Source organism: Rhynchophorus ferrugineus, unplaced genomic scaffold, assembly GCF_030347505.1.
Source record: "Rhynchophorus ferrugineus isolate W39M unplaced genomic scaffold, kcgeb_rfMv2 rfM1, whole genome shotgun sequence".
NCBI lineage: Eukaryota > Metazoa > Arthropoda > Insecta > Coleoptera > Curculionidae > Rhynchophorus > Rhynchophorus ferrugineus.
The window spans coordinates 23,920,681-23,942,753 of NW_027472580.1; the positions used below are offsets into that span (position 1 = coordinate 23,920,681).

At 31.3% G+C, this 22,073-nt stretch overlaps 2 protein-coding genes and 1 long non-coding RNA gene across 7 annotated transcripts in view; 2 read left to right on the forward strand and 1 right to left on the reverse strand.

The window, feature by feature from the left end:
• Window positions 1-22,073, forward strand: part of LOC143206535 (uncharacterized) — a 553,256-nt gene that overhangs the window by 350,462 nt on the left and 180,721 nt on the right. The window lies entirely within an intron of this gene.
• On the forward strand, window positions 81-7,333 carry LOC143206521 (DDB1- and CUL4-associated factor 6). Of its 4 annotated transcripts, none has more exons than XM_076419103.1 (13): window positions 81-466; window positions 520-792; window positions 842-995; window positions 1,201-1,361; window positions 1,427-1,578; window positions 1,643-1,826; window positions 2,137-2,324; window positions 2,389-2,462; window positions 5,337-5,510; window positions 5,568-5,715; window positions 5,772-5,902; window positions 5,957-6,209; window positions 6,650-7,333. In XM_076419103.1, the coding sequence occupies exons 1-13, from the start codon at window positions 379-381 to the stop codon at window positions 6,800-6,802; spliced, it is 2,133 nt and encodes a 710-aa protein (XP_076275218.1). In that variant the 5' UTR covers window positions 81-378; the 3' UTR covers window positions 6,803-7,333. The 4 variants fall into 4 exon arrangements, with proteins under 4 accessions (XP_076275218.1, XP_076275219.1, XP_076275220.1 ...); XM_076419104.1 differs by having other exon boundaries at window positions 2,143-2,324; XM_076419105.1 differs by having other exon boundaries at window positions 1,439-1,578.
• LOC143206525 (cytochrome P450 9e2) overlaps window positions 8,223-22,073 on the reverse strand; it is a 90,171-nt gene continuing 76,320 nt past the window's right edge. For both annotated transcript variants that reach the window (XM_076419109.1, XM_076419110.1), the window contains exons 2-8: window positions 18,762-18,966; window positions 12,731-12,897; window positions 11,315-11,480; window positions 11,082-11,247; window positions 9,258-9,465; window positions 8,957-9,202; window positions 8,223-8,734 (exon numbers count right to left, since the gene is read on the reverse strand). In XM_076419109.1, coding sequence (XP_076275224.1) covers window positions 8,301-8,734; window positions 8,957-9,202; window positions 9,258-9,465; window positions 11,082-11,247; window positions 11,315-11,480; window positions 12,731-12,897; window positions 18,762-18,966 — 1,592 coding nt within the window. In that variant the 3' untranslated portion in view covers window positions 8,223-8,300. The remainder of the gene's footprint in view (window positions 8,735-8,956; window positions 9,203-9,257; window positions 9,466-11,081; window positions 11,248-11,314; window positions 11,481-12,730; window positions 12,898-18,761; window positions 18,967-22,073) is intronic.

Consider the following 22,073-nt stretch of genomic DNA (forward strand, 5'->3'; position numbering starts at 1 on the left):
TTAAAAAGAAAGTTTGTTAATGATTTTTGTGTCGAGTATTCTCTATTATCGACACATGCGCCCTATCAAATTTTAACCCTAAACAATAATCTGACGTTTGACTGGTTGGCTAGTTTATTGTCATTATTTTTTTGGTTTGTTTTCTCTATCCAAAAAGCAACAAAGATCATAAGTTTTGTTTGACGGTACAAAAATATACCAGATGTTGTTGATCTCGTGTCCCAGAACTTGTAAATGTATTTTGACGGCTTTCATTCGTTTTAAGTGATCGAGAAAAAATGATCTCTAGTTCTCGGTCTATTTTTAGTTTCATAGAGTTATAATATATAAAAAATCGAGCCACTCTTAATATTTTTGGTTTTCTTTTTTTTGCATGACATGGCTGACAAAAGAAAATCGGTTTTTCGCCAATTATGGAATCGGCAGCATGATACAAATATAAGAAGTCTTTCAAACACAGCCAAAGGTAAGGTAAATTTGACAAAATAGCGAATAATCAATGTTTAACTCTGATTATAGATGACTTAGCTTTAGTTCAAAGATTAAGCCTTATTAAACGTCTACAAGTTCATAGAGGATGTGTAAATACAATTTGTTGGAATGAAAAGGGAAGTCTTATATTATCAGGTTCCGATGATCAACATTTAGTAATAACCAATGCTTTTAATTACAAAGTTGAAGCTGACTATTACACTAGTCACCGAGCAAATATATTTAGTGCAAAGTTTTTGCCTTGTACTAATGATAAACAAATTGTCAGCTGTTCAGGTGATGGGGTCATCCTTCATACAGGTAAGATGCAGTAATATGTGTTTCAAACTACTATAAACTTTTTTTTAAGATGTGATTCGTCCACAAGATACATATCTTAACCAATTTGCTTGTCATGGTGGTACTACATATGAGGTTATGACAGTTCCTGATAACCCCTTCACTTTTATGAGTTGTGGAGAAGATGGAACAGTAAGATGGTTTGACTTGAGAATTAAGAGCAGGTACCCAGTTTTTTAAATGTAATAAAACTTTAATGTACAATAAACACAAAGAATTAATTCTTTTTATAATACTTACATAATGAAACAATATCTTTCATCTGGTATTATAATGATCTTATTAAAATATATTAAAATTAATTTAAAATTGTTTTACAAACAAAAAGAAAATATGTGTTTTCCTTAATTTATATATTTTTGGTTGCAGCTGCCTTCAACAGCGATGTAGAGAAGACATTCTAATATCTTGCCAGAGAGCTATCACAGCTTTAGCTATAAGTCCTACTGCTCCTCATCAGTTGGCTGTAGCTTGTGCTGATTCAACAGTGAGGGTTTATGACAGAAGATATCTCAGTGTTTCTCCTGGTGGTAATAATACAAAATACTGGTTTTTAGTCGGTATTTTGATTCAATATATGTTTATATTTTCATAGAGCATCTTTTAGCCCAGCCATTCTGCACTTTTGTAGCACCTAAATTTGGCGAAGAAAGACATTATAGGATAACTTCTTTGAATTATGATAGTGATGGTAAAGACATGTTGGTCAGTTATTCTTCAGATTATTTGTATTTATTCAATGTACAGGTAAATATATTTTATTTAATTTGAAACGTTATAAAGATAACACATAGCTAATTAAAATTCATAGGAATGTTCTACTACTGAGCAGAAAAATCCTGGAAAAAAACTATCAGCATGGGACAAAATTAGAGCAGTTCGAGGTAAACGAGAAAGAGTTTCGCCGCCACCAGTTCGTCGATTAAGATTGAGAGGAGATTGGTCCGATACAGGCCCAGATGCTAGACCTGAAAGAGAGACTGCAGTTGCTGTTGGTGAGATAATTAACTTGAAGAGTTATATACACATTAGAAATATTTCATTCTAAATTTTAAATAAAATGTTACATTGGAAGAAGACATTAATTGATAATTATTTTCATATTCAATTTCTGTTTGAGTTATTTCTATGATTAATTTGATATGATAATTTGTGAAGAAATTGATTGATTATTTATATTCATGTTATTCAGCTTTATGGAATACTATACATAAATTATTGTTCCCTGTATCTTTAAAAAATAAATGTAATTGTGTATGTAACTCTTAAAACCAATAGAATAGATTTTGAAATAAAATAATCAAGGTATAGGCCAAGCTCGACCACAATTACAAGCTACACTGATGCAAAGAATGACTGATGTGCTTTCGCGTATGCTCAATGATCCTATGACTAGAGCGGCACTTTCTGCTGGTGGAGAAGATTCATTGGACCCGGAGGAACACGCCCAAAGGGCTTTGGAAGCTAGAGAAGGAGGAACCGCTGGTATTCAGGTTAGATCGGTGGACAAAATAGTATTGATGTTGAGTGATTGTTTTTCTTTTTTTTTTATTTCAGGAAAGTGTAGGAGGAAGTATGGAAACAGATGATGGCAGTGGAGGAATCGACGTCGGGATCAATAATAACTCCAGGTCAGTGTTCATATTTTCATTTTAATAAATATTATAGTATTATAAGCCATAAGGTGATGGTTAAAAGCTGTTTAAAATGAGCTTATAATTACAATATAAACAAGCAATAAAAAAATAAAAATGAGTCACTAAATGAGAAGGTACATTGGATAATTGACTTTCTTCTTATTTTGACATATTAATATTTCTTCTATTGAGTTAGTGTTTATACAGAATTGGTTCCTAACACGGTATATGTTGTGGGTGGTGAGTTTGAGAGTTTCATTAAAAAGGGGCAAGGCTAAGTTTTCTGCTAAATTTCGTTGAGTAAAGTAAATTTGTCGAGGTAGTATGTTCTTTTTCCAACAAATTTATCTTTTTTTGGAAAAAAAAACTATTCGGTGTTCCAGTTGTTAATTGTAATTGAATCGAATCCATCTTTGGCTCATGCTTTAAATAACTAAAAAATAATTCAAAGTTTTAATATGTTACAGTCCTAGTTCTTGTGGAATTCCTTACACGTGTTATATTTTTCATTATGAAATTAGTGAATTACTGTGTGTTATAGAATCTTAAAGATTTGTTATTGGATGTCTTCTAAATACCGAAAATGGTGATTAATATGTATACTATATGCTGTCAATAGGGGCCTGTCAATTCATAAGTATTTCTTAAATTAAAATAATTAATCTCTTTAACGTATAGTTAAAACACTTATACACTATACAAGTTCGTGTGGTTTGGTTCGCTTTAATTTTCTGATTTTCTTTGTGTTGTCCAGTATTGCTTCAACGTTGCTGTGTGTTCATTAGTAATCTAATTTCATGTTTTAAGGCGAATGCATTTGATTTCTAGGTCATCGTACAGCTCTTCGGTGGTTATGCAGCTATAAGTATCGTAGAATTTTGTTTTGGCAGCGTTGGACTACTAGTTGGTTTGATGTTTTAGTGAAACCTCATATCTAAACCTCATAGGTCCAAATTGGCTTTATGACCGAATTATAAACCAACCTCTATGAGGTTAAGTCAACTTTAGAGTATCGACGTTGAAATATAATGAAATAGGTTCTGTATGGTATTAGCTAAATTCGTTTTCTTTTGTTTTATTTGATTTTTTTTAAATCATGTGTATCATGCGTCCTTTGATATTATTTTTACCAACACTAAATTTTCATATTTTAAATGTAATATCCTTGAAAAATATATTAAATAAAAAACTACTATTTTTCTCAATAAACATTATTTTAAGTAGATAATCGGTATCAGAAATATAAAGAACTGGTAAAAATACCAAACAACTATTATTTTAAAATTTCCCTTTAATTATTATAATCATTTTTCTAGAAAAAAATTCGATAATATCTATTATTACTTAATTTTTATTTTATTTTTTATTAATATATTAATATATATTTTTATTAATACTTTTTATTAAACAATTGTTATTTTAAAATTTTATTATATTATAATAATAATTTGCTTAAGACAAATTTTAGTGCTCTCTATTAATTTTTAATTTTTCAATCGGAACTTCAATAAGAAGCATCATTTCTTTAAATACATTTCTTGACGTTAAACAAATTAGGAATAAATAATTGCAATAATTGTAAATAAAACATATATGGAAGTATCATCCAAGTCGAAGAATATCATATATAAATCCAACAACATAAAATAATCTAATTGATTTGATTTTTTTACGTGATATACATTTGTTTTGTTATCTTCTGGTGAAACTCGAATGGTTTCAAATATGACAATGATGCTTGTTTACATGCTAATTCGTCAAAACTGCACTTTGTTGCTAATTCTGATTTTTTGGCTAAAACCGGGGTTCTGATTAACATCGATTTTTATAATATGTAAAGTTTAAAGTTTTTTAATTGGACGTTCTGTTACAACCACAATTCACCAAATCGCCTAACTTAGCGGTAGTGTTTGTAACTTAATAAGAAAATAACATCTTAAATATGATGGCTATACACTACTCCCACCGTCCGGTAATTATTAAAAAATCCCACATATGTATGGAGATGGGATGTAATAATTATGGAGTTTTAATTTTAGAAATTAAAAAAATATTCAATTGGGATCTTTCCTTATTTTTAGACTGTTGTTTTTTTAACCCATGTGTTTGAACTCTGACCATATATTCATAATTATTTTAGTTTTTGTTATTTAAATCCTCCATGTTATCAAATTGGTACTTATAATCAGACGACAATTTATTTTTATGCGATACGACACAAAATACTTCAAGATATAATAGGACTGAAATATTGTTTTATCTTTGAATGTTGATTTTTTTTAAAATTTATGATCAAAAAACAAGGTTTTCTACTACATTTTATTGTTAAATATTGTAAATTTTCTTTATTTATTTTTAATTCTGTTCACGTCAACATATCATTCTTTAAATCTTAATAATCTAATATAATAAATTATCAACTTTTGGACACAATTCAAGAAGATTTGACAAGAAATGAGTGATTGCCTTCTGCAAGTGATATTCAGTTCAGCAATTCACTATTTTTTCTTTTTTTTTCTATCTTTTAAAATAGATCTCAACTTTAATAACAACTCTGAATCAGTCCTCATCACCTGAAACATTCATTTAAGTCTCTAAATTGCCATTAGTCACTGTTAAAGCTATTGTTTTGCTTGGATAGCATTTTTCGCAAAAGAAGCAAAGTTTAATCTATACACGAAATTATTTTGTACCTATTTTTTTAATAACAAGTTTTTTTGCAACTAAAATCATTTTATCTTTTAAACAACATACTAAATTGTCGGATGTTAACATAGGTTTAACAAGCTTATGAGGTGACGCCATCTATTTGTCAGGACCGGAATTTATTTTGAAGTTCTATATGAGTAATCTCTATGGGTTTTTCAGACCCCAGACATCATCTTCAGAACCATCTACACCACATCCAAGCACCAATACGTCAGAAGGTAGAAGTGGGTCTTCTACTGTTACTAGTGATCTTCATACACACTTAGCTGCTCTTAGAAATTTGCGTCAAGGTTTCATTGATCAGCATGGTGCGGAACCATCAGTTAGTTTTCGGTGTGCAAAAAATCGAATCCTGCAGTTGTTATTTACTATTAAAGAGGTATTTTAAAGGTATTCAGAGCAGAGCACCTCCAGTTCTACCATAAGTTTAAGAGCAAATAATGAGACAGTACCTACACCAGTTGCAAATGAAACAGAAAGAAATCCAGATCCGGCTGAAATTGGAGAAACTTCTCAAACTTCCAACAGAGCTCTAGAGGTAATAATGATTATAATCGCAATTTATATTCACATTGCAAATTTCTTTGTTCTTAGATGGACGTAGATTATCCAGAAGAAGAATCCGTTGTATCTTCTGAACCAGCTGTAGAAAGGAGCGATGAACGAGTTACAAATTTATATGAAGCTGAGGTAAAGCAAAAATATACTGGTCATCGAAATGCCAGGTAAGACAGTATATGTTTAAATATATCGATTATGAAATATGGTAATACTTTAAGGACTATGATCAAAGAAGCAACATTCTGGGGCTCCGATTATGTAATGTCAGGCTCGGATTGTGGACATGTGTTTATTTGGGATCGTCACACGGCCGAGTTGAAGATGTTGCTTCAAGCTGACCAGCATGTGGTAAATTGTTTGAGACCACATCCTCATTTACCGCTATTAGCGAGCAGCGGCATAGATCATGACATCAAATTATGGTCTCCAGTATTGGAAGATTGCGGTTTTAACAAAGAATCAGCCGACGACGTAAGTAGTCATGTTCAGTAATACTGTAATAATGGTTATCTGTCACTGCCATCGAGTCCTTTCTAAACCACTGGAGCGATTTTTCTTAAATTTTTTCAGTGTTTTAGTAAGCCTGGAATTGTTTCTTTGCACCTAGTAAGCGACGCTGGTATGGCGATTTTCATTATTTTGTAAAATCAAATCGAATATAAAATATGTTACGTTTCTCTTCCACACGATTTTGTCAGTGGTTAACGTGTTGAAATCTTGGCGTTGTTTTGACGTTTCAATTACTCTCTAGGCTGTCATAAAATTTATATATATAGGACAGTGGTCTTCGTGGAGAAGGAAATGTTCAATATTATTAAATAATAAAATTCCAACCGAACAAAAAAACAATATTCCACTATTATTGTTGTCTGCTTTTTAAAGTAAAATATACAAAAACTGTTTATTTGCAGCTCATCAGTAGAAACGCAATCATGCTCGAAGAAACCAGAGATACCATAACTGTTCCAGCGGCTTTCATGATTAGGATGTTAGCTTGCTTAAACCAGATTAGACGAGGGGCAAGGAACAGGAATAGGCGGTCCGTCAACGAGGACGAGAGCTAGGCTTGAGAATATCTGCGGATCCCATTTCGGGAAACCAAATTTAGCCTTTTAATTACAGATACAATTGCTTCTTATTATTAATATTATTTGTGGAATGTTTCAATATTTCCTTCGTGAGGTTAAAAAGGAACACGTGTTGTTATATTAATAACATTTTCAGAGTTTTCTGTAGTTTATTTTTTTACTTGTAGGAGAGAGGCAAGTGTGATATTAATTGGAACTGAAATGATATTGTTATATGATGTTACCTTATTTTTTTATTTGTTAAATAAATCAGATAACGATTTTGCTATTCCGTTAAAATTGCTTTTCTCATGATGTACTCTTCAGGCCATGTAGTGTACAGCAGGTAATATTTTTTCAAGAGTATTTATTTTCAATATAATTTGGCACATTATTCTTTATATTTGCAATTATTGAATGGGAAAAATGTGATAAAAATTAAAAACAAACTGTGTTTAATAAAAAACAGCTACATTATTGTTATTGTATTGTCATCCAATATTATTACATTTTAGTTATTGACTGCCATTGGTTTTTTTATATATCATCATGCGATATATTTTGTATATTGGGGGGGGGAGCTATCTTGATGGTGATCTGCTACTGGGTTTATATTACTTTTAGTCTTAATTTAGTAAAATTTATAGTCCAATGGAGAGGCTAATGTATCTGATTAGATATTTACAAAAAATATCTTATCATGGAGTTGCAATTTTATATTCTATGGGAAGCCCCGCAGAATATTGTGTTAAATATCGTTATATATATTTTACTCTCTTTTTTACCATCGAGGGCTCCGAACCACGGTCCTCAGCATTAAGCCTACTGAGTGACCAACATAGAGACCATCACAGAAGACATCCGGTCTTATCTAGCCTGTTTACTGACATTGCTGTGATGGTTATTCCTTGTCACTGTTGCCTATAAAGACTATCTACAATTACAATCATAAACACGATATGTGTAATGAATGAAAATGCCCTAGCAGGATTTGAACCCGCGTCTATCAACTATATTCTTGACCACTGCTCCAACCAAGCCGACTAAATATCCGTTTTATATCGATAAAAGAGCCCATTCTAACATGTAGGAAAAGAAGACGAACAACTAGTAGAGAGCATTTATCTATCTATCAACGGCTATTTAAAAGATAAAAGGACAGCAATGAAAATAATGTGTCTCTACCAAAAAAACTAATATAACTATATAATACTCTATACATAAATATTTTATATATATTTATATACATATATATATATATATATATATATATATATATATATATCTATATAACTATCTATAATCTCAATAACAACTAACAAATCATTTTTATTTACATTAAATAAGCCATTTAGCTAAAATACAAAACTAAAAATAGCAGAAGAATGAGGGATTTCAATTTCTAAAGACGGATAGGTGAGTTTTCTTAAATTTATTAGTCGCTTTTATTAATACAGTTATTACTTACATAGAAGGAATAATACAATATGCTAATTCACTTTAGTAGTTTAAAAGCCGCGTAATACCCGTCTTTGGACATAACGCTCATCGTGCTCCTGCATAATTCCATAGGAATTTTCGTTTTCCGAACAGGAACAATTTCAAATTTGTTTACCAATTGTATTAACAAGGTTTTCATCTCAAGTAATGCGAATCGACTCCCGATACAGGCTCTTGGGCCGATCCCAAATGGCATATATGTATATTTGTTTATCAACGTTTTATTGTCGTCTGAAAATCGTTCTGGAATAAATTTTTCAGGGTCCGCAAAATACTTGGGATCGTGATGGAGACTATATGGTGGTAGGAAGACAATGTCCCCAACATTTAGGTGAACTGGCTGTTCGTCTGGGTATACTGGTTCGATAGTGTATGGTTTAACGCATACACGCTCAGTGGCAGACAGTCCTGGATACTTTCTCAAGGTTTCTGAAATAATATTTTCTGTTATTTTGGTGTACAAATAATATAGATTTTTTAACAAAATTATTGCTTGTTCCCTTTATTTAGACTTCAGATTTCTGACAATTTACCACACAAATATTAAGTTCAAAAAATATTGTGCTTCTATGAAATGTAATATTTGTAAAAAGTATAGAATATGATTTTATTGGTTATGAACTGAATTATTTTTAATTAGTATTTCTTTACCTGTGATAACCATGTCCAAATATTTCATACGCAAAGTTGATTCATAAGTTAGCTTCTCATTATGTTCTTTCATTGTTTTCTTAATTTCATTTCGCAGTTTGTCTTGGATATCTGGATTGATAGCCAGTTCGTAACAGCAGTTACAGATAGCGGTAGACACAGTATCAAAACCAGCTAAGAAAAATATCATGGCATGAGCTGTAATATCCAAGTTGGTTAGATTCATCTGTTTTTTAGGATGTTTTGCTAGAAAGAACATTCGTTAATTCTGGTCAATTTGTAATGTGAGTAACCGTCTTACTGATATTCTGAGATTCTTCCACAACAGCAAATCCTGAATCTATAACCTCTTCGTCATCTTGCCTAGCTTTTCCTTCTCTTTCTTCAAGCATTATATTGATCATATCTTTTCTAACGACATGATTTTCTTCTCTCATTCTAATGGCTTGGTCTATGATGTTTATAAAAAAATCCGAAGCGTCTTTCGCTAATATTTTAATTTTCAGGAGCTGCAAATTATATTATTTTAATTAGATATGTTATAAGATGTGGTGTTGTTCAATCGTTACTTTTATTAATAAATCTGATTTAAACATTATTACAGTTTTATTTCAATAAATAAATTTAATCAGTGCATAAATGTTTCATGGATTTCCGCCGATGGTTAAATATTATACAATTATTTCTTAGATTATTACGCTATTAAAGTTATTGATTTGTAAAAATTTTAAAAATATTGTTACTTCAGTCAAGATAATAGCTATAAGATTATCTCTAGAAAACCATTTCAGTTAAATGGCCACTGCAATTTCTAGTACAACGTCATTTGTTTGTGGTTCCAGGCATGGTAAATTCGATTCCAATTCTACTCGAGAACCGAGTTTTTTCTTAAATTAATCGATTTTTGAGATTCGATTTTACGGTTATGTGACTAGTTTCATGTTCGATATACGATCACAACAAACCTTGCGATAAAAAGTCATATAAATATAAAAGTATTTATTGTTTTATATTTATTTGTACTAAATATTATTTTTTGTCAATATATTTATTAAGGTCGCGCTTAGCGCCGTGTGGATTTATTTTGAAAAAGTAAACGACGGATCTAATGTGCAGTGTCACCAATGTGGAAAGCAACTGAAATCTAATAATAGTACGACCAGTTTAATTAAGCATCTTAAGAAAGAACACAAAATTGAATTAAAACAATAAGTAAAAAGACAGTGACGATGAAATAATAACAGTTTCACAACTCAACTATTTTTTTGCTTTATTTAATACATTTGAATTATTCGTTCATAGCATTGCGATTTAATAAATAAATTTATTAACTTTAACAAATATTAATCTTTTAATTTAAAATCGAAAAATATAAAAAGAAAATCGGAAATAAAAATCGATTCTTTAAGAAATTTTTCCATCTCTAGTGGTTGTATTTTAGAAGTAAGTGAATGGATATTTTCATTCACTTTTTGATTGCTGACAAACACAAATATATATATATATAATAAAATACCTTAGCAATGTTAAATAGCAGCAGTGACTGCAAGCGCAATCTGGCATTAAATTAATCAACATATTATTACATTTTTTCATACAACATTCATGTCAACAAACTTTTTACGTTTTCCCTTTATATATAAAAACATATGGTAATTATAATTAATTTTCAAGAGTTTTATATGAGGGATCAGCAAAGAAAAAGGTATATTTGATACATTATTTATTTAAAATATTTAATGAAGATGCAATTAATGATCACAAATGTGTTAAAATAATTACAAAGTTGTATTTAATTAAAAACAAATATAACATAATTTGTCATAAATGCATTTTGATTGTCGTTGAAAGAAAAGCTCGATTATAAAACACTAAAACAAATTGGCTATTTTGTGTTTGAAATAGAAATCTGATTTTACTTTGTCTCATGACAATGTAAAATTTGAATAAGTGTCAAAAATTGGAACAAGGAAGTAATCCATCTATGAAATATTATTTATGATTAGGTACGCCTACTATATGTTATGATAACGCTATTGAAATTACAAAATATTTCGTAAAAAAAACTCAAAATACTTTTTATTTTTGATCATCATAAAAAGATGTGTATTAGATTTTTACTTACTTTAGCTATTGTTGGTACGGCCATGTATAACAAAACACCAATTAGGCCACGAAAAGTGTTGAAATTAGTCATTTTCTTTCCCATAGCATAAAATTCATTTTTGGGTTCTCGTAATGAATCAACTTTTATTCCGAATGATGTAGATGCGATAACGTCGTTGGTATATCTACAAAAATTCAACAAATGTTATTGTTTGTTTGTATATGTTTCTTATTGTCATTTAATTTACGTACTTGCTAAATATGTCTTTAAATTCTACTTCGACTAAATCTTCGTTTTTACTACAAAAGTAGTCAACGAAATTTTCAGAAGCTTCGACTATTAAATTGTACATTATTTTCATTTTGCTACTGGTAAATGAGCCAGAGAGTAATGATCTCATATCCTTCCAGGTTTGCCCTAAAAATAAATTGACCAATTTTCATTTACAGGTATTTGTTAAGTTTAATTGTTTAAATTGTAACTGCTGTAAACATTTGGAATATGCAGTGCGAGGGGTGGCTAAGTTTTTCATCATGCTTTGCTACCCTTGACATGATCTTAAAAATGTCTGGTGAAAGTCTCCACAATGTACATAAGCAGTTTATTGTGGAAATACCAAAACAGAAATACCAAGTAGATGGTTTATTTAAGTGATCAATACACGCAATCAAAATGTATGACGTCAACATATTAACAAATTTGACTTTTGGTTTACATTTGCACGTTTATGACTTCTAAGGTTTTTACTGCGTTACGTGTTCTGCCCCATCAAACAGCATTCTGTCTTATTTTAACCAGGATGAAAAGAAAGACAAATCCGGTCCGAGTTTAATACGAATTTTACATTTTTACAAACTTCATTTGACATTATATTTGAGGTTATACGAATTTTACATTTTTCTTCATATAATGTCAATTAAAGGCATTTGTTTTAATGTTATATTTTTAAAATAATGGGCTGGTGATAAATTAATTTCTGTTATGTTTTTTAAGTAAATTTACACCATTCCAACAACACAGACACAGATAACGCATTTCCTGCTGATGAAGTCTTTTTTAAAATTATTTCAGACGCATTAAGTGTTGGTACTCTCGAGTCGTATTAATAGTTTGGTCTGGTTCGAACAATTTGTAAAGGTCGATTTCTTTCCATTCTCTGCTGGCAATGTGGGTTTTACAATAATTTGGATTCTTTTTTTATCGCTCATAATCATTCATTTGAAAAGTGGCTATATTTAATTTCCTTTCAGCAGGATTTATAAATAGAATACTGAATGAATAATGAATGCATTAAATTTGTACTGTAAAATAAGTTTGGACCTTTATTTGGTATAGTCTTACGTAAATTGTCCAAAATTGTTTAATGGTCAATATTCAGTCTTGTAGCAATAGAGCGAGATGAAATATGTATAAATACTACCCAATTTTAGATATGGTAGTGCTGTATTTTTTCCTTTTGAGAAGTAAAAAAGCAAAATACTACTTTCATATTTAGAATTGCTATAGGCTTCGATGAATAAGTAAAACTAGAGATATGCGACTTTAAAGCTTCAGATAAATATTATTTAAAAGGGATGAGTGATGTTTAATATTAAATGAACAAAAAATTAATAGAAACCTAACTGGAGTAAATGAATTTATACTTTAAAAAGCCAAATGCTAATTACCTTTCAAAAAGAAAAGATTTTTGTTGAACAGTGGATCAATTTCATCGCTAGTTCCAACAGTGCGATGATCGGTAAAATGGTCGAAGTCCTTAATAGTGATTTGTTTTATTAATTCGGGATCTTTCAGTAGCAAAAGGGCCTCCTGAAATTGATAGAATCCGGTGTACCTGAAAAGCGATAAATTTTCATTGTAATAATGTAACAGTTTTGAAACCTCGTTAAATTAGTTTCAAGTAATAATGATATTATAAAGAACGTTGAATATATAATCTGAATCAACAACAACAAAAACAATCACTGAACGTCAATGTTTTCCATTAAAACACTTTGCAGTAGAATATTCTAAATTTTACATTTATTGTGTTGATTAATAATCGGGTGTCAAATTAAGTCTTCTATCTGACATAGATATTTAGCAGATTTGTAGCGACCGCTACGATTCCTTAGGCAACTGCATATATGCCCACAGATGTATCTACACTTGGCAATGCTGGTAGATTGGCACCATGCGGTTCTAAGGTATAAAAGGCCAATACGACTCTCTCCAAACTTGTCGAAAAAGCGATATTACACGCTTTAAACAACTTCACAGACGCATACCACATAATCCCCAACGAACAATTCGGTTTCCGTGCCAAATATTCAAGCCTTCATCAAGCTGCCCGCGTCGCAGCAACAATCCACCAGGTATTAAGAAAAAGTCGAAAAATTGGAGCCATCTTTTTAGATGTCTCCAAAGCTTTCGATCAAGTATGGCACCACGGTCTAATATTCAAACCGAAAACAGCTTGATCTACCAAATGACCTAATCTCTCTGATGGATCAATACTTGGATGGTAGGTCCTTTCAAGTGAAGATCGGTGACACAGTCTCCTTTTGTAAACAGATTTTCGCAGGAGTCCCGCAAGGTGCTTCACTAGCCCCAGCCCTATTCAACTTCTATATGGCGCAACAGACTTCAAGACCAGCTAAACCAGGCGATTGCGTGGTACAAATTCTGGCGGCTGCAGATAAACACGAGCAAAACTCAGGCTGTTCTGTTCCACTGCAAGAAGGAGTTCTGCACCTATCGCCTCCAAATTGATAAAGTACCCAACCCCTGACTCCAGAAAGTTTCATACCTTGGTCTCCAGTTCGACTGCAGATTCCAATGGTCACCTCAAATATAGCACGCTATTTGCAAAGGCAATGGCGTGTACAGCCTACTATTTCCACTCCTCTGCAGAAAAAGTAAACTTCCAATCCTCCAGAAATCGACTCTGTACAAAATACTAGTCCGTCCAGTCTGCCTCTACGGAGCATATGTGTTGTACAGGTGTGTCTCTGAGAGACAACTTGAACTACTCCAATGCGTCATGGTTTTGTGAGGAACGTCAAGACTCACCTCGAATCAGGCATCCCGTTTGTGAAGAATTTCAGGAACATACTCAGTGTAAGGTTCTGCATAGACGCCTTAGAACTCGACAACACCTGGATTAAATCCCTACCCATTCACAAACCTCGGTAGTAAACCAACTACGGCAACCTCAATCATAACCCAAGGTCTCTGTCGCCCGCAAAACACTCATTATTCTCAACCCGAAGCGACATCAGCAAAAGACCGTTTGGTTCTAGCTGGTCATCATGGAATAAAAAAAAACGCGTCTCTCTTTTTTCTATTTTTGGAACTCTGCACTACTTCCTCAAGAACCTTACCCTTAAAATAATTATCTTGTCCACGTGTAACTTTAACGTTTAATTAAACAAGTCTGAAACTCAACCAGTATTTTCAGTTTCCGTGCAATTTTCTTTTAACGAACAACGGTCAATGTGTAAGCAAACAAATACAGCAATAAACGAACATTCCTACATTTGGTGACCACCCGACGTGATTCAAGTGTCTAATAGATCAACGAAACTCAACAAGATCCACCTGCTCGACATGAATATGGAAGAAAAACATGAGGAACCAATCAACACTATACCACATATACGTCAACACAGGAATCTACGATCGGCAATTCTCGTGGATTGGTACCATACAGTTCTAGGGTATAAAAGACCAGTACTATTCCGTGTCTCTCAAGTCTCTAGAAAGCAACTCTGTATAAAGTCTTCCTCTACGGATGGTGTACAGGTATGGTACAGGTACGTCTCTGAGAGACAACTTGCATTACTCCAAGTGTTCCAGTCCAAAAAGTTCGCGCGTTATTCAATGCCCCATGGTTTATGAAGAACGTGAACACACACCTAGAATCAGGCATACCGTTCGTGAAAAGCTGCACGGCCATGCTCAGTGTAAGGTGTTAGCTCGGTGCTCCCGTGGTGCCTCAGAACGAAAACAACCTGATCAGATTACTACACATCCATAAATCCCAGTAGTTAAACTACATGTGGCAATCCCAGTTGTAGCCCGGGGTCTCTCTCACCCGCAAAACCTTTTTATCTCGAACCCGAAGCGACATCAGCAATGGTATTTTGCTAGTCATATCATGGAAGTCATATCTGGTTCTAGCTGGTCATTCTGGAAAAAGAAAAACAAAGTGCCTCCCTCTCTTTTCCTTTCTTTCCATTCATTTATTATTTCCGCAAAAGTAGTGTTTAGTTCTGGAGAATCCTAACCGTATATTACAACAGACATTTTGGATTTTGGACCTGCCGTTGGTATGAGGTCTGTTTTGTAAGGTTAAGAATTGTTTATAGTTTATTTGTTCTTGTAATGTTATGATGAATATTTTCAAAAAAGATATTACAACACTTTTAATCTGAACAGACATTCCATCCAGGTGCGAATCTATTCAATTTTTAGTTTAATTTTGTAAAGTGGATTCAATTCCATAAGGAATTCATTATATTTTAGGCATAGCTAATCCTGCAAAAGTAAAAGTACAGATAAATATGACTCGATGTCCTTTATGTGTGTATATCTCAACAGAATCACAGTTCGTTGATCATGTCACAGCATTAAAATTGAACAAGAAGCATTGAAGTTTGGCTCGCTTGAAGAATTTTTAGGTTGCGAGTTCCTATCTTAGTAAAAATATTACTACTACTAAATTTGAGCGTAATCGATCAGGAATTCATAAGATTGTATCAAAGAATGAGAGGTGAATGTTTTTAAAATCACATAAAATATAATTGCAGCTAAACTAGCTTCTAAAATTCAACTGTATGCTATATTGGAAGAAATACAGAATGGAATGAAAGATTTATTGACTGAATGATTGATTTATTAATTTATATAATAATCAGCAAGCAAACCAATTGAATTCCACAGGTATAAAGCATAAAAGTGACGCTACGAGTGTTCAAGAATGGGAAAATGAGGTCAAAAATACAACACGTGTGTTATATAAGTCACAGTCTTTTATATTAATGGTAATAAATGAAGGATAATATGAAATGTTAAAAGAGTATAGCCTTGAATTTATACATGTAATAGGTCAATTGAAAAGTCCTGACACATAGATAGCGCTACTAGAATTAAATCCACACGTTTTTTAGTTAGCCCTAAACCTCAAAAGATGCGTGTACAAATTTGACAGTTGTCAGATCATTGGTTTGTGAATTATAGCATTTTGAGTGAAGCAACTTTTGTTATTGTGAAAAAAATGGATAAAAAGGAATTTCGCGGATTGATAAAATATTGCTTTTTGAAGGGAAAAAATACAGTTACAAAATTAAAATATAAAGGACAAATCGTACTACAAAAATAGTATCGAAAAGTTGAAGGGTTGTTATAATCAGTGTATCACCCTTGAAGGGAATTATGTTGAATAAAAAAAACTAATTTTGTCAAAAAAATGTGTTTTATTATGGTAGGCCGGGGACTTTTCAATTGACCTGTTATTTTATACACACAAGCGTAATGCATATCGATTTTAATCGTTTTTATAAGTCGTGCAAGGTATATTATTGAGTAATTTTAAAGATAAATGGATACTTTATTTTATATATTGATAAATAAAATATATTTGTTACCTTACATGTTATTTTATTTTCTCTTTTTCGTTTTAAAATTAAATAGGTTTATAAAAAGTTAAATAACTTAGACATAATATATAAGCTTAAAATAATAGATAGTAGGTTTAGCTAAATTTGAACTTGAGATTCAAGTGAGTGTTAATTAGTGAATTCAAGAAAATTTATTCTATTCATATTATATTCTCCAAATATACGTATAATTTTCAACAACTGACATTACAAACTCAAACCCTTGTTCGCAAGTGGTGATTCTCTAGAACCAGACTTTTTTCAGCAACAACCTTTCCCTAAACCTAACTGTCTTTTCCACCCTCCCGTCGACTACCTGTGACTTTCAAATTCAAATAAACAAGTTTAAAACCAATCAGTATTTTTTGCTTCGTTACAATTTCGTTGCAATTAATACTAATGAGTATTTAAAATAAATACAACAAACTAAATTGTTGCGGATTCATATGATTTCTGCATATTATTAACTATCAAATTATGGAAATTTTTCATTATTCTAATTATTAGTTTTTGTGTTTAAAGATTCTGTTATTTTCAAAAGAATGGAACCCATCAAGAACCCGCAAAACGGTAAAGTCTAATTTCATGTCATAGAAGAGCCGTTAATAATATTGGATGCTAATAAGTTTATACGAAAATTTTAGTATGTGTACGTAGGTTTCAAACCTGGTGTCGTGTTCGGATCCCTGTTAGAAGTATTCTTCTTATGTCGATATGGGACAAATAGGTACTAAATTACTACAATCAAAAGGATCTTCAATTGAGGCAGCCAATGAAAACAATATTTCAATCGTTTGGAAATAGTTCTACAATAAAGGCATCGAAGAGTTTAAGAAGCATTAGGACAGTCAATGTAAATCGTTATACTTTCGAATAGATTTGCCATGGTCAATCAGAAAAAAACTCAGAGGTTATGAATTATAAGCTCAAACTGAAGGAAATCTCCTAAATGGGAGATTGTTATCGATGCTAATTGGTTCTGTGAGGCAGAATTCATTTGTAGTATTATTTAGATACATGTTGCAAAATACAAGAAAATAGTTTTTAACAAGATATCTAAAAATAAGCCGACTTATGGATTCTTGGATGAGAAGATATGTATGGTCCACACTTTGGAAAATAATAATGTGAACAAATTTGCTTTACAATACAAATATTTCACAAAATATTTAATTTAAAAAATATTTTAAAAAGACTGTATGTACATATACAGAAATTTCACTATGAGCTAGACCCAATAAAACCATAAATTAAAGCTGTTGATTTAAATATTTGGTGGCACAAAATTCATAAATCGAGTCAACAAGCAATTCATCTCTCAAGCATAGAAACAAGGATTATATAGACAGGTAGGAATTTATATTTATATTATGATGTATGGTTATATTCTAGTAATTTGATTACTGTTTTGAAGTTTGTTAACTATGTTGAAATTATTTCAGACACAAAGGCTAAGTAGTACGAAAAGCAAAAAAGTTGACGAGTACAAGATGCTTTGGGTGGAAGAGTCACAGTCCTTATAAGTAGGTATTATGCCGGTATCTTTTAAAACAATAAACTAAAAAACAAACTTGTTAACAAGCAGATTAGATCATAATACGTTGGAAGAAATGAAAGAGAAAAATCTTGATACTGCAGTGATATGATAACTACTGTCTAAAGAATAACTATATATAACTAGAAATGATGAGAAGGAAGCTAAAAACTAATTGCTGAGTACAGTGTGGTTAATGGACGGATATTTTTATGAGTTGATGTGTTTGATACATTTTAAAATGTTTGCTTTATTCTATAAACGAAATAAAATTTGTAGTAATATGATATTATTGTTATAACTATATACTTATAATATAATGTACTTATAGTTATAATATAATGTTCCGAACAATTATAGATTGAAATGTAATATTCCAACCACCCTAAAAAAATTATTTTGAATTTTGAGCGAAGATTTAGCTGAGATTAACATATAAATCATTTAAAATTATTTAAAACCAACGTTCATGTATTTGACAAAAAAAATGTATTGTGATTAATAAATAAATTAAATTAGTCGTACCTGGTTTTGGGATACATGTAGTAAATTTTGTTTAGAATCTCTGGGACGCTCATTAGCTGGAAGACAGTTATCCCAGAATCCCCGAAGAACGGCCATGGTATGGTTTGTTTCACTCCTCTACGAGACCATACGCGATAAGTCCTAATGTAGTACCATACCGATAATAAACATAGTACTCCAACATAAATAAACCACATGGTGAGTCCTATAAAAATAATGTGTTATTGATAAGAACTCTGTAGATGTAATAATATGTTTTGCTTATCAGTATAATTTTGATAGCAGTTTTAAAATGATACGTAAACATATTTACAACTTGTCCATAGATAAATGGGGGCATGATTTAGATATAGTCTATTCAAAGTTTTTTTGTATATACGTCAACAAGATGTTTAATGTATTGACTGCCGCAATTTGTAAATTGTTTTCAGAATCAGACTATATTTTCCTTCTCATTTTATTCTAGTTAAAAAGAGACATACTGCTGCCTGATAAGTTCGAACGTGAAACCGAACTAACTTGTCAAAGTCCTCCGGTTATCAAACGTCTGCAAAATTATTCAAAATATTATAATTAAGGGTTATAAACCGGCAAACGTTGTTTTAAGGCTTTGTTTTAATATATTTCAAATTGCCAAGGCCTTTATTGAAAATATTTTTAGCGAGTTGCAGCTGCACTGAATATTAGTATGGGCACAGTCTCTAAAATATCTCAAAAAATAAAAAACCAATATAACCCTAAATTCACCAAAAAGAAACCATCTTTATGCAGAACGGGTGATGAATCCAGATCAGCTTAATGTTAGCTGTATCACAGTTCAAATATACGAAATGTATAAAAACAGTAAGTCGTTTTTTCAATCGATACATAATTTAATACAATTATTTCAGAGAAAATTGTTAGTCTTGAAAGTATCCATAAGAAGCTGAAAGATATGCAGCTATTTAAGGGATATTGAACTTTCCTTCATATACTGTTAGGTAGTATTGAATTTAAGTGGTGTAAAGATAACCCAGTGATCGGTTTAATGGGACTTGTACACAATGCTTTTAAAAGAATACGGTTTCTAAAAACATAACAAAATTAAGGAATAATTATTGTATCAATTTGTATATTTAGATGAGACGTGGATATTTTAGAATGGTACATTGGGTCACACATGGCAAGGTGATAATAAATGTAGTGTAAAGACAACAAAAGTTAATGGAAAAAGGTAATTGTTGGAATAACTATTGATTAGGTTTTGTTAATCATAACATTTATTAATAATTCATTGCATATAGTTCTTCATGCAGGAAACAGGAATAGTTTTATTCTTGGCGCAGAATTAGTGTTTTCCTCTAAGTCCAAGGGTGACTATTTTGGAGAAATGAACTATAACTCGTTTTTGCTGTGGTTTGAAAATCAGCATTTAAAGAACATGGAGGAATCATCAGTTATTGTTATGGAAAATTCACCATACCATAGTACACTGGTGGAGACGATCCCAACAAGTGCATCAACAAAGGATGCAATTAAGGAATGGCTTAAAATACATAAAATAAGTTTTGAAAAAACCATGTTAAAGAATGAACCATTGATGCTTCATTACGTTTTTTTTTTGCAATTTCCTTTTTTTAGAAATAAGCCCGAAAAAAGATATACAGTAGATCAGATGGCTGAACAATGACCACAGAGTGTAACGTCTTTCTCTCTATCACTGTATATTCAGTCGAGTTGATATTGGGGGTCGCAAAGAATTATTATAATATACATGTTGGTTGAGAAAGATATTCCATCAAGAACTGTTTGGATATGTGGAAGGAAGCATTGTAAAAAAAATAACACCTTGGGTTTGGATGAACTCGATAAGACGTACAGAGAAAGAAATTGATAAATGATGGAAACTTGAATGGGTGGTGTGGAAAAACAAACTAAACAAACAATAAAACAACCTACAACTATTATATATGTATTCTTAATTGTAGTTTTAAGTCCTTCGATAATATATGCATTAGAAGTACTATAATGTTAAAATTAACTATATATGTGTGATAATATTTTTGTTTCATTATTTTATTTAAACTAGAATTTTGTTGTATATCAAAGACAAACTGAACTAAAATTTAGAGTTGATGCGGCAACATTGCGACGTTTTGACGTCACAAATTTATATGACGTATATACAGAATAACTTTCAATATACTATACGTACAATAGACCTAAATCTGGATAAGCCACTGAACGTTTAAATATGTATGAACAAAATTTTCTTTGATGTTCCTCAAATTTTAATAAAGGTGTTTAATAAATATATAACTAGGAAAGGAAATAATAACTATTAACAAATTCAATCTATTAAAGTAACGTCCATTTGCAAATTGTTTACAGAAGTACACACGGTTTTGGATCTGAGTAACAAAGGACAGGTTGATATTTTTGATAGATAGATTTTGTAAGATTATTACTTATCAGCTTGTCAGTTTTGCAGCAGTTATGGAAAAAGTGATATGTTTAAGTGTAAAAATGAAACATATGGCCTTATAGAGTGTGAATATAAGCAAGAAATGCCTTTGAAAAGCCGATAATGCGAAACTGAAGAGAATTCCTTGTAAGGTCATATATGAGCAGAAAAGGGTTTGTTCATTGCATTTCAGAGTGGAGGACCATAGACCCAGATGTAGAAGAGCATGTCTTAATTAAAAGGCTATAAAATTCCTAATTGCAATTTAAATAGTAAGTCTTTCATTATGGTCTATGTATATTAAGAATTTAAATACACAGTCTGTCTCTATTCATAGATATTTTACTAATTGGAAAGGAAAAGAGTATATATCAGAGTAAACAGAAGTTTATTCGACATTAAAACCTTCAAAAAGATAAGAATAGATATAAACATATAAAACATATATTGTGAGATTTTAAAACGAAATAAAAAATTTAATATTTATTTCTCTATAGATTAATGGTAATAGATGAACCTGCACTTTCAACTTCGAGCACGCAAGGAGCATGTAGCAAAACATAAAAGAGGTCAAAAGGTTAGCAGAAATGCTTTTTGTAAATTTAGATTAAAAGAACGTAGAATTGTGAGATTTTAATTGAACTGAAAAGTTTATTGTTATTTGTTACCAGAAAATGGTAACATTTTTTAATATAATCAATTATATAGACTATGCTGAACAAGGCGCAAAAACAGGAAAAATAATAATTAGGTCTTGCTTGTTTTGGTAAGAGAAAATATAAGAAGAACATGAAAGAAGAAGATATTTTTCAATTAACAATGTTCCCGTTTCAAGTGTTTTTACTGCGGCCATGTATATTTTTTCATAC

What these genes read in the sequence shown, in the direction of transcription:
- LOC143206521 (XM_076419103.1), top strand. Translation starts at nt 379, where the DNA reads ATGGCTGACAAAAGAAAATCGGTTTTTCGCCAATTATGGAATCGGCAG. An exon ending in AGAGACTGCAGTTGCTGTTG is followed by an intron (nt 1,827 to 2,136) that starts GTGAGATAATTA and finishes AAAATAATCAAG; the next exon opens with GTATAGGCCAAGCTCGACCA. An exon ending in GAGGAACCGCTGGTATTCAG is followed by an intron (nt 2,325 to 2,388) that starts GTTAGATCGGTG and finishes TTTTTATTTCAG; the next exon opens with GAAAGTGTAGGAGGAAGTAT.